The sequence below is a fragment of the Onychostoma macrolepis genome, chromosome 08 (assembly GCF_012432095.1).
Source record: "Onychostoma macrolepis isolate SWU-2019 chromosome 08, ASM1243209v1, whole genome shotgun sequence".
NCBI lineage: Eukaryota > Metazoa > Chordata > Actinopteri > Cypriniformes > Cyprinidae > Onychostoma > Onychostoma macrolepis.
The window spans coordinates 26014978-26028926 of NC_081162.1; the positions used below are offsets into that span (position 1 = coordinate 26014978).

General features: G+C 35.8%; 2 protein-coding genes across 2 annotated transcripts; one reads left to right on the plus strand and one right to left on the minus strand.

Moving 5' to 3' along the window:
* Positions 1-338: 338 nt before the first annotated feature.
* tmem127 (transmembrane protein 127) lies at positions 339-3731 on the minus strand. The gene is made up of 4 exons (XM_058784097.1): positions 3415-3731; positions 2487-2820; positions 1879-2043; positions 339-1230 (listed from the first exon to the last, which is right to left on the minus strand). Exons 2-4 carry the CDS (start codon positions 2722-2724, stop codon positions 920-922), a joined length of 714 nt encoding a protein of 237 aa, XP_058640080.1. The 5' UTR covers positions 2725-2820; positions 3415-3731; the 3' UTR covers positions 339-919.
* Positions 3732-4641: 910 nt separating this feature from the next.
* Positions 4642-13368, plus strand: ciao1 (cytosolic iron-sulfur assembly component 1). The gene is made up of 7 exons (XM_058784098.1): positions 4642-4955; positions 5737-5885; positions 5987-6098; positions 6954-7042; positions 7144-7339; positions 7450-7525; positions 12161-13368. Exons 1-7 carry the CDS (start codon positions 4817-4819, stop codon positions 12393-12395), a joined length of 996 nt encoding a protein of 331 aa, XP_058640081.1. The 5' UTR covers positions 4642-4816; the 3' UTR covers positions 12396-13368.
* Positions 13369-13949: the final 581 nt, after the last annotated feature.

Genomic DNA, 13949 nt, shown 5'->3' on the forward strand with positions numbered 1-13949 from the left:
CAGCAAACACAATTTCACTAAAAAAAAACAAATCCAATTAATATACAACACACTCACAATGTGATGTTGGCAAAACTGAAAGCCTCCAAATTGCAGGTACTTAAAATATCTGCTTTCTGGTTTCTTTGAGAGTCTGTTTCAACTGGATAATAAATAATAAATAATTTATCCATCCATCTTGAGTATTTGTGGCTATATGTGCGTTAAAGTAACATTACAATAACTGATTAAAATGTGTTTTTTTTTTTAATGCAATGGGATGAATCCAGAAGTGTGCAGATATGGCAGCATCTGTAGACTATTGATTCATTAAAATGAATAAAAGGATACTTTGATAGCATGATTAAAAAAAAAAAAAAAGGAAAGGAAAGTGACCAATTGAAAAACAGGAACAAAAGTTGAAAGTACAGCTCAACATTTCAAATGGAAAACATGATAAACCTTTGATGAAACAGAAAAAGATGCCTTTGGAAATAAATTTGACTAATTCCCCACAGTTTAGTACGCCAAAGAGGCTGCCGGTAAATGCATCTTCAACAAGCATGATGCTGAGATGCTTTGCACCCTTCAAGTCTTTAATCAACAATAAAGCGTGCCAAAAAATACTCTGTTTTCTAAATCTGTTTGGGTTTTTATTACCAGATACATGCAAACTACTGCAAGATGAATTCGAATGGAATTCTACAAGCAATGCCACAATTATTCTCTTTGATTTCTTCCATGCACGCAAGCTCTGTCTGCCAAAGTAAAAAGCTCATTTAAATGTGTGCATGGATATGGGCATTCTGCACGATCTGGAATACTAAATAATAAATATTCATTCTTGATGGCGCACCTAAAATCTGAACATCGTTGCTTTATCTGAAGGCCAAAGGTGTGGCGTTGGGCAGAGAACATGTGGGGTGACGGAGGTTGGCGATCAGGGTGTGTAGGCCGGCGGAGGCTGGAATTGGTTGGCAATGTCGTAGTCAACTGGGTATGTTTCACTGCTCTCCTCCATCTCTGAGAGGAGCTCCAGGGCCTGCTCCTCCTCCTCGGTGGGGTAATGACGGAGCAGGTTGGCCGCCGTGGCTAAAATGGAGGCTCCGCCTGCACCAGCCACCAGGTAGAAGCTGATGGCAAAAGTGACGTAGATGAGCGAGCCGTGATACTTCTTGTGCTGCTGCTGCAGGGACAGAATCAGTTCCGAAGCCCAGTAGCAGAAGCCAATCACTGTAGCACACTGGAGCACTGCAATACAGAGTCGTGACGCAATTAATGGAACATTTCACCTCAAAAAACTAACGTTATGCTGAAAATCCTTTACCTAATTTAGTGTTCCCATATCTCTCATTATACTGTTATCATCAAATCTTGGATTCAATCTTTTTGTCAGCTCGTTTTCTTTCAATTAGCACATGTTAGGTATTTCGTCTTGGAACTGACTGATCGTAGACCTCACTGATCTGAGCTTATGCACAAAAAAGTATTTTTGTGGATAATTTTGGCAATGTTCACTTAAAAACTGAGGTGCATAAGCTCAGATCAATGAGGCCTATGATCAGTCAGTTCCAAACTAAAATACAAAAGTTGACAAAAAGACTGAATCTAAGATTTGGTAATAATATAGCATAATGAGAGATTTATAAGCAATTGCTTTGTAGGCTGGTCAATTTTGATCAGGAACACTGCAAATTTCATTATGCCTTTGTGACCTTTTTTAATTTTTTTAACGTTTGGTGACCAGGACTTTCAATAGAGGAACAGAAACCTCTCAGGTTTTATTAATTATAGTCTAATAGTTTTAGAACTACATGAGGGCGAGTAAATGATGACAGCATTTTCATTTTTGGATGAACTACATTTAGATTAAGAAGTAAATCCTTCATGAATGCGTACCTGTGAGGATGTGAGCGAAAGCATATCTGCGTGTGATCTTGAGGGCTGGGTGTTTGGGTCCAAAGACATCCAACAGAAATGCCGTGAGGCTGCACAGAATGCCCAAGAAACAGAAAGCAGCAATGACCCGTAAGAGCAGGATGGACTGAGAGTTGATACAGTAATCTGTGAGAGAGAATGAACAAAACAGTTTATCATTAAAAGTGCAAGGAGAAGAACTCGATTTCAACTTCAAATTGTAATCTAGGCACACTACCATTCAAAAAGTTTGCGGTTTCCACAAAAATATGAAGCAGCACACCTGTTTTCGACATTGATATTAATAATACGTTTCTTGAGCAGCAACATAGTATGTTTCTTGAGCTAATCAGTACATTAGAATAACTTCTAAAGGATCATGTGACACGGAAGACTGGAGTAATGATGCTGAAAGTTCAGCTTTGAATCACAGGAATAAATTACATTTTAAAATACATTCAAATAGAGGACGGGTGTTTTAAATTTACCAATAATATTACTAATATTGTTGTATTTTTTTATCAAATACATGCAGCCTTGGTGAGCAGAAGAGACTTCTTTTATAAACTATCTCAGTTTGGGATACCAACCCGCAATGAGTTTGTCATCTATATATCCCAGGACGTCTGCGACACCGAGCTCCTGTCTGGGGCAGGTTCCTCCATGGACGCGGAGCCAGGCTGGCTCTGCCAGGGCCGTACAGAGTGCCGTGATGGAAAGCGCTCCGGGCAGCGCGGATGCTAAACTCCGCTCTGGTTGTTTAGGTAGAGCCGTTCCACCTCTCCTCCTCCGGTTTCCAGGCGCAGCAGTTCCCGGGGGTGCGTACATGCTCTTAAAAGCTCTGAAAACCCTTGATTAAAACAATAAAACTCAAATATACTGGAGTGAGAGTGGACAGATCTGGGCTTTTACCTCCGCCGGGCACTACAGACGAAAAACAAAAAAATCAAATCATGTTACAGTAATCTAGAGCAAAACATATGACTAAGTGTGTTGTAATTAATGGTAATTACTAAGAACTGACTGGAACAGAAAGAGAGAATTTGTACTATGTTAAGAAAATTATTGATTGATTATATAAATTATAGATCATTAATTAAAGCAGTAAAACCCTTATGTAGTCAATAAAATAAAGAAAATAATAATATTAAAAATGTATAATAATTTACATATATGCATTTAGCAGATGCTTTTATCTAAAACTTATTTTCATTATTTTAGTAATGAAACTACTTAGTTTATTATTAATAATAAGTGAATTATAGTAAACCATTGGTAGGCAGACACTAATGATAATACAGCAGATTAACCTACCTGTTTCAAACTTTGAATTATTATGTTAACTAATTATAAATGATTGATTACTGATCCGAATAAACATACCCACTTAATAACAGAATAATACATAAACAATACAGCGATTTTTTTTAATCTTCCTGTTATATAACAAAAGATTAATGGTATATTTGTATTTATAAACAAGTATAACGTTACATTTTATTTAAACAGTATATTTACCTGTTTGCTGTAACTGAAGCTCCTCTGTCAGTTTTTAATCAGATTTGATTATTTATGATATGAACTGGCCTTCCACCTTCACAACACACACAAAACCCTTTAAAACCTTCTCAAATCCCACAGAAATATAAAACAACTTAATGAAACAAATATATAATGTGTTCAGTTTCGATAGATCCCGCTGATCGCCGCTATATCGTAAACATTTTCGCGTGTTTTATCGTTGATTTACAGTAAAAAACATAAACAATAGTCCGTCTGCTTCCTCCATCAGACGGAGAGCCTCTCCTGCCTCAGACTTCCGTTTCCTGTGTGCTGCCGTTTGAACCAATCAGACGCGTCCTTCAGCAGACGTCAGTCCTCGTGACGTTAAGTGTGAAGAATCGAAACTATTCTAAATATGATGCAATGTAAAATTTTCCAAAGGATGTTTTATTGTTTTATGAATATACTGTTGACTTCAAAATTTTGTATATTGTGAATTTGCTCATTATTTAATGGAAAATTCTTTATCCACAAATGTAAATGGGTAGTGAAAAAACATAATTTTACTCATTTTAAAATAGAAATAGTTCAATGCAATAAAAAACAAAGCGGATAAAAGCCCTAAATTATTTTTTACGTGTTTATGGACACGTGATTTTCTTATTGCTTTCCCTACTTTTTTTTTTTTTATTGTTTTTGGTTGATATTGTATTTTTGTTTTTTGTAATTTATGTTATTGCCCTTGTATGTTTATTGTTATAAGAATTGCAATAATATAAAAAAGTAAGATTTCCCCCCTCATAATGCATGTATGTTCATGCAGAGATCATTCCACTAACTCTTCCACTCTTATAAACGTAATAAACTAAAACTGGAATTGAAGACTTACGCTTTCAGTTAAAATAAAACAAAATGTATTTAAATTAAACATAAAAAACAAAATTAAAATAAATAAAATAAGTAGATCACATAACATTAACATAACCTTTCCAACAAAACATATGAATTATTTAAATACAAATTATACAAAAACACCAAAAAGTGAGCATACATACATTCAAAGTTTTAAAGTTGCCTTTTTGTTAATGTAATGTTAATGAAGATGTAATGTAGATTTTAATATCTTCTTGAAAGTAAGAAAAGTGGGGGGTAACTTTCATAAACTTTGTAAACAAAATAATTAAGTTTACATAGAAAGTAAACATTTCCATATTGCGGCTGTTACGCTACAGTCCTGATGGCGGCGCTACTGCCGTGTATTTGCATCAACAGGAAAACACTGAAGCACGAAGCAGGAAGTGGGAAGCTGCTGATAAACTGAGGTCTTGAAGCAGTGTGACATTCGAGAGAGGATAGTATTGCTGATCAAGGAAGACTTACATGTCCTATAATCACAAATATCATAGAGTTATATGAGATGAAGGGCGCGCTGGAGCTGCTGCAGAGGGTGAGCGCGCACCCGGACGCGCGCTGCTGGTACGTCGCGTGGAACCCGGCGGGAACGCTGCTCGCGTCGTGCGGCGGAGACCGCGCCATAAGAATATGGGGGAAAGAAGGTAAAAATACAACATGCATATGTTTTAAACCACAGAGCACCCGTCTAAACCATGCACTTATATATGAAAGCTGAAGTATGTCAAGTTGAAGTCAGGAGTAAGTCATTAATTAGATGCATACATACAGTATGTGATGCACAGAAGGCAAATATGTAAGTTAACAGCCTACACACTGCTTATACTATTTTACTATTTGCTATTTATTTAACACATCCTTGCAAGACGGTATCTGATTATAGATTATTTTGTATATACGTATTTTGCATGTATATTTCTATTTATATGTACATACACACAGAGGTGATCTAAAATATTTGAATAATTAATTTTTTTTTTTTTATGTTTTTGAATGACGTAACACCAAGGCTGCATTTGTATGATCAAAAATTACAGCAAAATATTCAGAAATAATATTTCACTCTAAAATAGCTGTTTGCTATATAAATATAGTTTAAAATTAATTTATTCACATGACAGAAAAGCTTTATTTTCCAGACACCTGAAGACTGGAGTAATGGCTGCTGAAAATTCAGCTTTGTCATCACAGGAATAAATTACATTTTAGAATATATTCATATAGAAAACAGTTATTTTAAATTATAATAATATTTTACAATATTACTGTTTTTACTGTATTTTTGACTGAATAAAAACAGACTTGGTGAACATCTTTCAAAAACATTAAAAAATCATAATTATTCCTAACTTTTGACTGCCAGTATATGTTCAACTTATTTTATTTTTATTGTTTGTGTTTTATGTGTCTGATCTTTATTCTCAGGGGACAGTTGGGAATGTAAGTGCGTCCTGGCCGATGGACACCAGCGTACGGTCAGAAAGGTGGCCTGGTCTCCCTGCGGGAAATATCTGGCATCAGCCAGCTTTGATGCCACAACATGCATCTGGAAGAAGACGAATGATGATTTTGAGGTCTGTTTTTGCATAAGCATAATTTTAAACCCTTAAAAATTGAAGGAAGTGACATTGTTAGCATCTTGTCGGACTGACATGTCCGTCATGTGTGTTTACAGTCCCTGACAGTGCTAGAAGGTCATGAGAACGAGGTCAAGTGTGTGGCCTGGGCTCCGTCTGGAAACTTACTGGCCACCTGCAGCAGAGACAAAAGTGTTTGGATCTGGGAAGGTACATCAGGAAGTGATAAATGAATAGTCTCTCTATAGCCAAAAAAAAAAAAATCTTTAGAATGACATGAATTGTTCAAAATAAGCTGAGGAATGTGCCATAAGAAAGTAAAATTTTTATTTCATTTTCAATTTAAGGTTTGACTTTGAGTTTAAGGTAGCAATTTTAAGTTATATGCATCATCATAATTCATAATAAGTACATTAAGACAAATGTTCTGTATTGGAAAGGTTGTTTAAATATAAAAATGAGACATTATCTGATTAAATATGCATACAGTATTTGCATACATTTCCAGAAATCTGATCATTAGATAAAGCCAAATTCTTGTTTCATTTTGATGATATATTATAGTCAAAGGTTTTGCAAAAGGAAAACTAGATAACTAATTTAATCACTCCATAAATCCGAAAATACTGTCAGCAGCCTGGAAAAAAATATGCATATTTTTCACCATGTTTTAGGAATAAAATGTTATGTAAATCAGGCAAATGATATATATAAACAAACTTTCAGAATATAAATTGGAATAAAACTGTAAAGTTCTGTCCGTGTAAGTGCTACTAAAGTGGAGATTTCTGGCTCTGTGCATGTGAATAAATTATTTCTTTAAATATTTTAAGAAAACAGCCTTGTATTGTAATTTAAATCAACAGACACAAGTAGATCAAATGTAATAAAACAAACACTTAAATGTGTATTTTGGATGTTTTCTTCTTCTAGTCTGAAAGTTATGCAAGTAAAATAGCCCAAAAATCTCAAAATTGATCAGTGCATGAAGAAGTGTAGTGTTTTTCCTTAGAGTAATTATTATGATTACTATTATTTGTGTTAAACTCTTTATTTTCCTTCCAGTGGACGAGGAGGATGAATATGAGTGTGTAAGTGTTGTGAATTCACACATGCAGGACGTGAAGCATGTCGTTTGGCACCCGACACAGGAGGTATGATATTTACATGCATGTTATCCGGCGCTCACATTATTAATGATTCCACACACGTAATGACCAGCTGTTTCTCATCTCTTTTTTTTTTTTTTTTGCAGCTTCTCGCATCAGCCAGTTATGACAACAAAGTGTGTATTTATAAAGAGGAGGATGATGACTGGGAATGTAGAGCCACGTTGGAGGGTCACGAATCCACTGTTTGGAGTCTGACCTTTGACCCTGAAGGACAGAGATTGGCGTCATGTAGCGATGATCGTACCGTGAAGATCTGGAAGGAGTCGACGCCTGGAGATGGTGAGAGCATGAGGATTTCAAAACGTTTCTTACATACAGTTTTGCTCTATATTGCTATTTTGAATAGTAAGTCTTTAGTTGGCTCGGCTGTGATGGTGATTTTGTCACAGGTTCATCAGATGAGTCCTGGAAGTGTGTGTGTACCTTGTCTGGATTCCATGGGAGAACAGTATATGATGTTGCATGGTAAGATGCACTGTGTTAACTTTAAATCTTAACCCTATAAATCCTACTGATTTATAGTTGATATGTGAATTTCTAAGGCCTCTATGTTATCAACATGATCAAAACTGCTGAAAACCTGTTGAACACAATCTACTGATTGATAGTTTGTATATTTTTAGCAAGCAAAAGGCCTTTTAGTATAACTATATTGTCTTTTTGCTATGAAATCTTTACTTGTTTTTCTAAAGCAAATGTTAGAATATTTAATAAAATAATATTAGTAATATTTCAAGATGAACATTTACTTCATTTCCAACCCTTTATTCAAAAACAGAACTAAAATCTTTAGAAAGTGCACAAACATGTTGCTCCTTGAACATCCCTGAGCTGTTATAATAATAATAAAATAAAATAAAATGGACTAACACAAAAACATACACATGTATGCTTTACATCTGCCAAATATATAGACTTTTTGGGAGTGCAAAAATTAAATAATTTAACAACACTGCGTCGTTAGCGTTGGTATTGTATCAGACACCTGCACTTAACATTATATGAAAATCAAGCTCAAATGGAGTTAATGTTTTTGACCAGAGAATGACGGAGATGGAGTGTTTTGTCTGTCGTTAGAACGGCTGTAACTGTTATGCAGTGCATAAGTGCATTAAGTGCATTATGCTTTCATCAACTTTACAGGTTATATAACTTTGATTGTAGCTATATGGGCGCTTAGTTTTTCTTGTTGTTTTTTGCAGCTTCTCGCATCAGCCAGTTATGACAACAAAGTGTGTATTTATAAAGAGGAGGATGATGACTGGGAATGTAGAGCCACGTTGGAGGGTCACGAATCCACTGTTTGAGTCTGACCTTTGACCCTGAAGGACAGAGATTGGCGTCATGTAGCGATGATCGTACCGTGAAGATCTGGAAGGAGTCGACGCCTGGAGATGGTGAGAGCATGAGGATTTCAAAACGTTTCTTACATACAGTTTTGCTCTATATTGCTATTTTGAATAGTAAGTCTTTAGTTGGCTCGGCTGTGATGGTGATTTTGTCACAGGTTCATCAGATGAGTCCTGGAAGTGTGTGTGTACCTTGTCTGGATTCCATGGGAGAACAGTATATGATGTTGCATGGTAAGATGCACTGTGTTAACTTTAAATCTTAACCCTATAAATCCTACTGTTTTATAGTTGATATGTGAATTTCTAAGGCCTCTATGTTATCAACATGATCAAAACTGCTGAAAACCTGTTGAACACAATCTACTGATTGATAGTTTGTATATTTTTAGCAAGCAAAAGGCCTTTTAGTATAACTATATTGTCTTTTTGCTATGAAATCTTTACTTGTTTTTCTAAAGCAAATTAGGGCTGCAACTAACGATTATTTTAATAATCGATTAATCTGTCGATTATTTTTTCGATTAATCGATGAATCGGATTAAAAAAAAAAAAAAAAGCATTCATTTCCAACCCTTTATTCAAAAACAGAACTAAAATCTTTAGAAAGTGCACAAACATGTTGCTCCTTGAACATCCCTGAGCTGTTATAATAATAATAAAATAAAATAAAATGGACTAACACAAAAACATACACATGTATGCTTTACATCTGCCAAATATATAGACTTTTTGGGAGTGCAAAAATTAAATAATTTAACAACACTGCGTCGTTAGCGTTGGTATTGTATCAGACACCTGCACTTAACATTATATGAAAATCAAGCTCAAATGGAGTTAATGTTTTTGACCAGAGAATGACGGAGATGGAGTGTTTTGTCTGTCGTTAGAACGGCTGTAACTGTTATGCAGTGCATAAGTGCATTAAGTGCATTATGCTTTCATCAACTTTACAGGTTATATAACTTTGATTGTAGCTATATGGGCGCTTAGTTTTTCTTGTTGTTTAATACACTTGGCCAAAATCTCAAATTAAGCGCTTATGCACATAATGCACAGGATATTTAAAACGTATATAGACAGCAAATAACTAATTCTTCTCCACTCTTCAAACACACAAAAACATTATCCTTTACTGACATAGTGTTTGAGTAAAGAAAACGCTGTACTATTCAAACACCAATTATTTATTCACCCTTGCATTGCGAAAAAGCAGAGATCTCATCTTCTCCAGGCTGTGCGGCGCGTCAATCTGAACGGAGGCGGGGTGAAGTTACGAGGTCTCGCTGAGAGCTCGATGATCCAATGGCGTTACGAAGTTTTACTGACAAGTTATTTTAATGCTTATCATTGGTTTACTATTTTAAAACTCTCTGATTTAAAATAATAAAACGAATTATAAGCGACTCAAGTTGGATAATTTTTCACAGCACCTGACTGGGCTAGGGTATGGCAACTGCCATACTCTGCCATCATAACGCCGCCCTGCTCCCACACCTTGGATGACTTGGGTCGCACGGATTTCTCTGCCTCCGCCATGTATCGCCATGTTTTTTTTTACTTTTGTTTTTATTTATGAGGCGCCAAACTCTGCTAGCATCCGTGCGAGAGAGACCGAGTGTGTTCACTCCGCTCCGCGCTCAACTAAAGTTTTTTTTTTTTTAATAATCAAACGTCTCGCGTCGCGCGACACAACGAATCGATTATGAAATTCGTTGCCAACGCTTTTAGTAATCGATTTTTATCGATTTAATCGATTCGTTGTTGCAGCCCTAAAGCAAATGTTAGAATATTTAATAAAATAATATTAGTAATATTTCAAGATGAACATTTACTTCGGCCTTGAAAATCATAACAAGCAATGTCCAACATTGGAAACTATAGTTCTCTCCTTAAATATGAAGCGGTCAAGCAACAGATTAATGGGTTAATCTAAATTTCACAAAAAGCTTATGGACGTTGAAGTGAGTTGCTGTTTTTGTCACTCTTCTGAGGAAGATTCATTCACTTGTTTTGGTAATGTACCCACACAGAGAACACTTTGGTCAGATTTGATTTTAAGTTCATCCAATCTTATTTTGCAAGTGACTTTTCTTTCTTTTTTTTAAAGATGTTTTTCTTTGGATTGTTTGACTACTCAAAAGAGAATATAGGAAAATATAACTTAATTTGTTTCCTGCTAGCTAAATTTCACATATATAAACTAAAATCTGGCTCTAATGTCTCTTTTTTTTCCTTTTTCTTTTTCTTTTTTTTCTTCAAAGTTGATTAGACAAGTACAGCAGTGAAAAATCACTTCTGTTTTCATCCTATGTGTCCTCTTAATCACAAATTAACCATGGTTTTGCTACACTAACCATCAACCCATCTACATGCTTTTTAAAATCATTACAAGCGATGTCAAAATTCGAAAACGAATGGCTCTTTTGATCTGGTTTTTGATCGAAAACTGACTTGGGTCAGTGATTTGAAGTCATGAGTTTGAATCAGTCGGAGCGGTTCCAGTGTAAATGACTCACTCAGTTGCTTCAGTTTGTTTGTTCCTCTTTTCACATCTCAAAGCTGCAGTCCGTAACTTTTTTTGGGTTAAAAATGATCCAGTGTTCAAAACTATCACCTTACTTTAGCCCGATTCACAACGGTTAGCTTATAATAATGTTTTCTAATTTGAGTGGTACGGGTAGGTTTTCGCGGGAAATTCGAGCATGGCACTGTGTCATTACGCCACGTCTGTAAACATAAAGAAGTTGTCCCGGCTAGTAGGCTATCGCATGTGAGGATCCTGCAGGAGACGGATCGTTTAGCCTTTTCTCACAGCAGCTAGAATAATTAAATGCATCATTTTGATGGTGGATTGTAATCCAGAAAGGATTATGTTTATGAAACACATGTGATTGAAATTAAATTATATTCCAGTTTAAATGTGCTTCTGATTACAGATAGCCTGGGATTACACAAGATTTGTATTTTAAAGAAAACCAGTTTGAAGGAAGCATAATTTGCTTTTTGGGTTAAAAGAATTTCTTAATATGAAATTCGAATGGTATGACAATTAGAGATTAGACCGATCTTTAGATTAAATCACCATTGGTAGCGCGATTTATGGTGGTGTTTTTTTTCCTCAGTTGGTCAGAACAAACGTGGCAGACTTGTTACTTGCTTGTTCAGATGGCAATATATGGTGAAAATTCTTATTTGGGTCATATATTCCAAGATGTAGGCTAGAATCTTTGATTCTTAAGTACAGGTTCCACACCGGCTTGGTGACTGACAGCTACAGATACTCCTCAAAACATTAGATTTATCGGCGCTGGAGCCGTGCCGGAGCACAACCCCATGCAAGCAAGATAATTCCGCACACGGCTGCAATTCCAGGTTTTCAAACAGAGATGGCGACAAAGAGGCAAAACTTACGGACTGCAGCTTTAAGCCATTTACACAACACTGTCAATGCTACTACTGGCTTAGCTCGCTAGTTTTATGATATTAACTGAAATAAAAAAAAAATAAATAGAGTATGATGTTTACAAATAAAATATAAAAGTTTTGCATTCCCTGAATTTATTTCTTAATTTATCCCTAATTTATTCCTTACATTTTCTTTAATCGGTCTTTTAATTTTTTTTAAAGACATATATGAATTTATCTTTATAAATTTATATCTTTATATTTATGTACCTGCAGAAACCCTGTCATTGGATCAAAGTTCAGAAGCGATGCATGTAATTTTTCTTAATTTTGACATGTTAAGGTGTCGTCTGACCGGTGCCCTGGCCACAGCGTGTGGCGATGACGGAGTCCGTGTGTTCAGAGAAGACCCCACTGCTGACCCAGAGCAACCCGTCTTCTTCATGTCAGCCCATGTGCCCAAAGCCCACAGTCAGGACATCAACTGCGTGTCCTGGAACCCGAAGGAGGCGGGACTGCTGGCCACCTGCAGTGACAACGGAGAGTTTGCCATCTGGAAGTACAACTCTGATTCCTGAGCTGATGAATGACACTCGATCAGACAAAAGCATTTAATGAACTGCTCAAGTGACATCATGGGTCATAATGAGGATGAGGAACAATAGCTGTTTTTATTCTGGCTGTGAGTGAGGAAACTGTGTGTATTGGCAGCACTGGTGAAATGGTTTGAAAGACAATACACTCTTTAACTCGCATCACTCTCTGTTAGTGTTTTTGATGGGTCAGTTGTAACTTATCAGAATTTTTTTTGACAGTATGAATATATAGCTTAGCTTTATCTGTGGCTTAAAATACCTTTTGTGCTTTAATTAAATAAAGCTTCTTGATGCTGAAGATAAAACATCCTAATTTTTCCTTTTATCATGTCCCAGAACCATCCGTTTAGATTGATATTAAACATATTCAAAGTCTGTTAAGTAAATTCATCTATAATTTTGTTAAAGTGATGTTCCACTTTTAATAGACCTTAGTCAGGGTAAATATTTACTTTTTGACAGGAAAGAAAGCAAGACTGTGACAGATAGAAATACAGTGCATTCAGTGGATTGAATTGTTGTTTAAACACATGCTGATTCTGTGGGGGAAAAAACTTTCAGTAAACCAAAAACTCGAGGACCTTCATGCAGTGTGTGCCATTGTAAAGACTGTTAAATGAAATATGGCATCTAACCTGACTAAGGTGTATACAAGTTAAAACATACCATGATACAATCATAATAGACATTTATGGGGAATTTGAGAATGCTCAAAAGTAGATATGCCATTTTTTTTAACTGCTTTTCTGTATAAAAATTATGTTTGAGCTGTAAAGTTGTTTTAATTGCCCATTTCGCTGTGCAATTTCTACTTTTCTGAATTTTGGTTATAAGTTACTGATGAAATATTGATTATTTGACATGGACATGGTTCTATTTTGGCAAATTTATCACAACGAGCTGATGTTTAACAATGTCTTGTGGTTATACTTTCAGTTAAATTGTGTTGAAATGATTTTCTGCTGTCACTGAAAGAATGTCAAGTTGTGTTTGACCTGGTACGTATAAACAAGTCTGATCATCATAAAGGAATGGTTCAACCAAAATTAATTGGAGAAATGTAGCATTGCATAACTTGCTCATCAATGGATCCTCTGCAGTGAATGGGTGCCGTCAGAATGAAAGTCCAAATAGCTGATAAAAACATCACAATAAGCCACAAGTAATCCACACCACTCCAGTCCTTTATTTTGTGAAGTGAAAAACTGTGTGTTTGTAGGAAAAAATCCATCCTTCCGGCTAAAATAGAAGTCCTACTAGCAAAAATGTTACTTTCTTCACAACTTATTCACTGGTGGAAGTGTTTTGCTATGGCTTATGGACTCGTATTTTATCCAGAAGCAGTGGGTTAATGTTAAAACGCCTTGATGGATTTGTTTCTTACAAACACTCACAAGACATTAATTGATGGACTGAAGTGGTGTAGATTATTGTGAAGTTTTTATCAGCTGTTTGGACTCTCATTCTGACGGCACCCATTCACTGCAGAGGATCATTTGGTGAGCAAATGATGCAATGCTACATTTCTCCAAATCC

Excerpts from the sequence above, each read along its gene's own strand:
- tmem127 (XM_058784097.1), bottom strand. The coding sequence starts at position 2,724 with ATGTACGCACCCCCGGGAACTGCTGCGCCTGGAAACCGGAGGAGGAGA. Across the intron at positions 2,044-2,486 it reads AGATGACAAACTCATTGCGG|ATTACTGTATCAACTCTCAG; the intron begins GTTGGTATCCCA and ends TCTCTCTCACAG. Across the intron at positions 1,231-1,878 it reads TTTCGCTCACATCCTCACAG|TGCTCCAGTGTGCTACAGTG; the intron begins GTACGCATTCAT and ends TCTGTATTGCAG.
- ciao1 (XM_058784098.1), top strand. The coding sequence starts at position 4,817 with ATGAAGGGCGCGCTGGAGCTGCTGCAGAGGGTGAGCGCGCACCCGGAC. Across the intron at positions 4,956-5,736 it reads AAGAATATGGGGGAAAGAAG|GGGACAGTTGGGAATGTAAG; the intron begins GTAAAAATACAA and ends CTTTATTCTCAG. Across the intron at positions 7,340-7,449 it reads GGAGTCGACGCCTGGAGATG|GTTCATCAGATGAGTCCTGG; the intron begins GTGAGAGCATGA and ends ATTTTGTCACAG.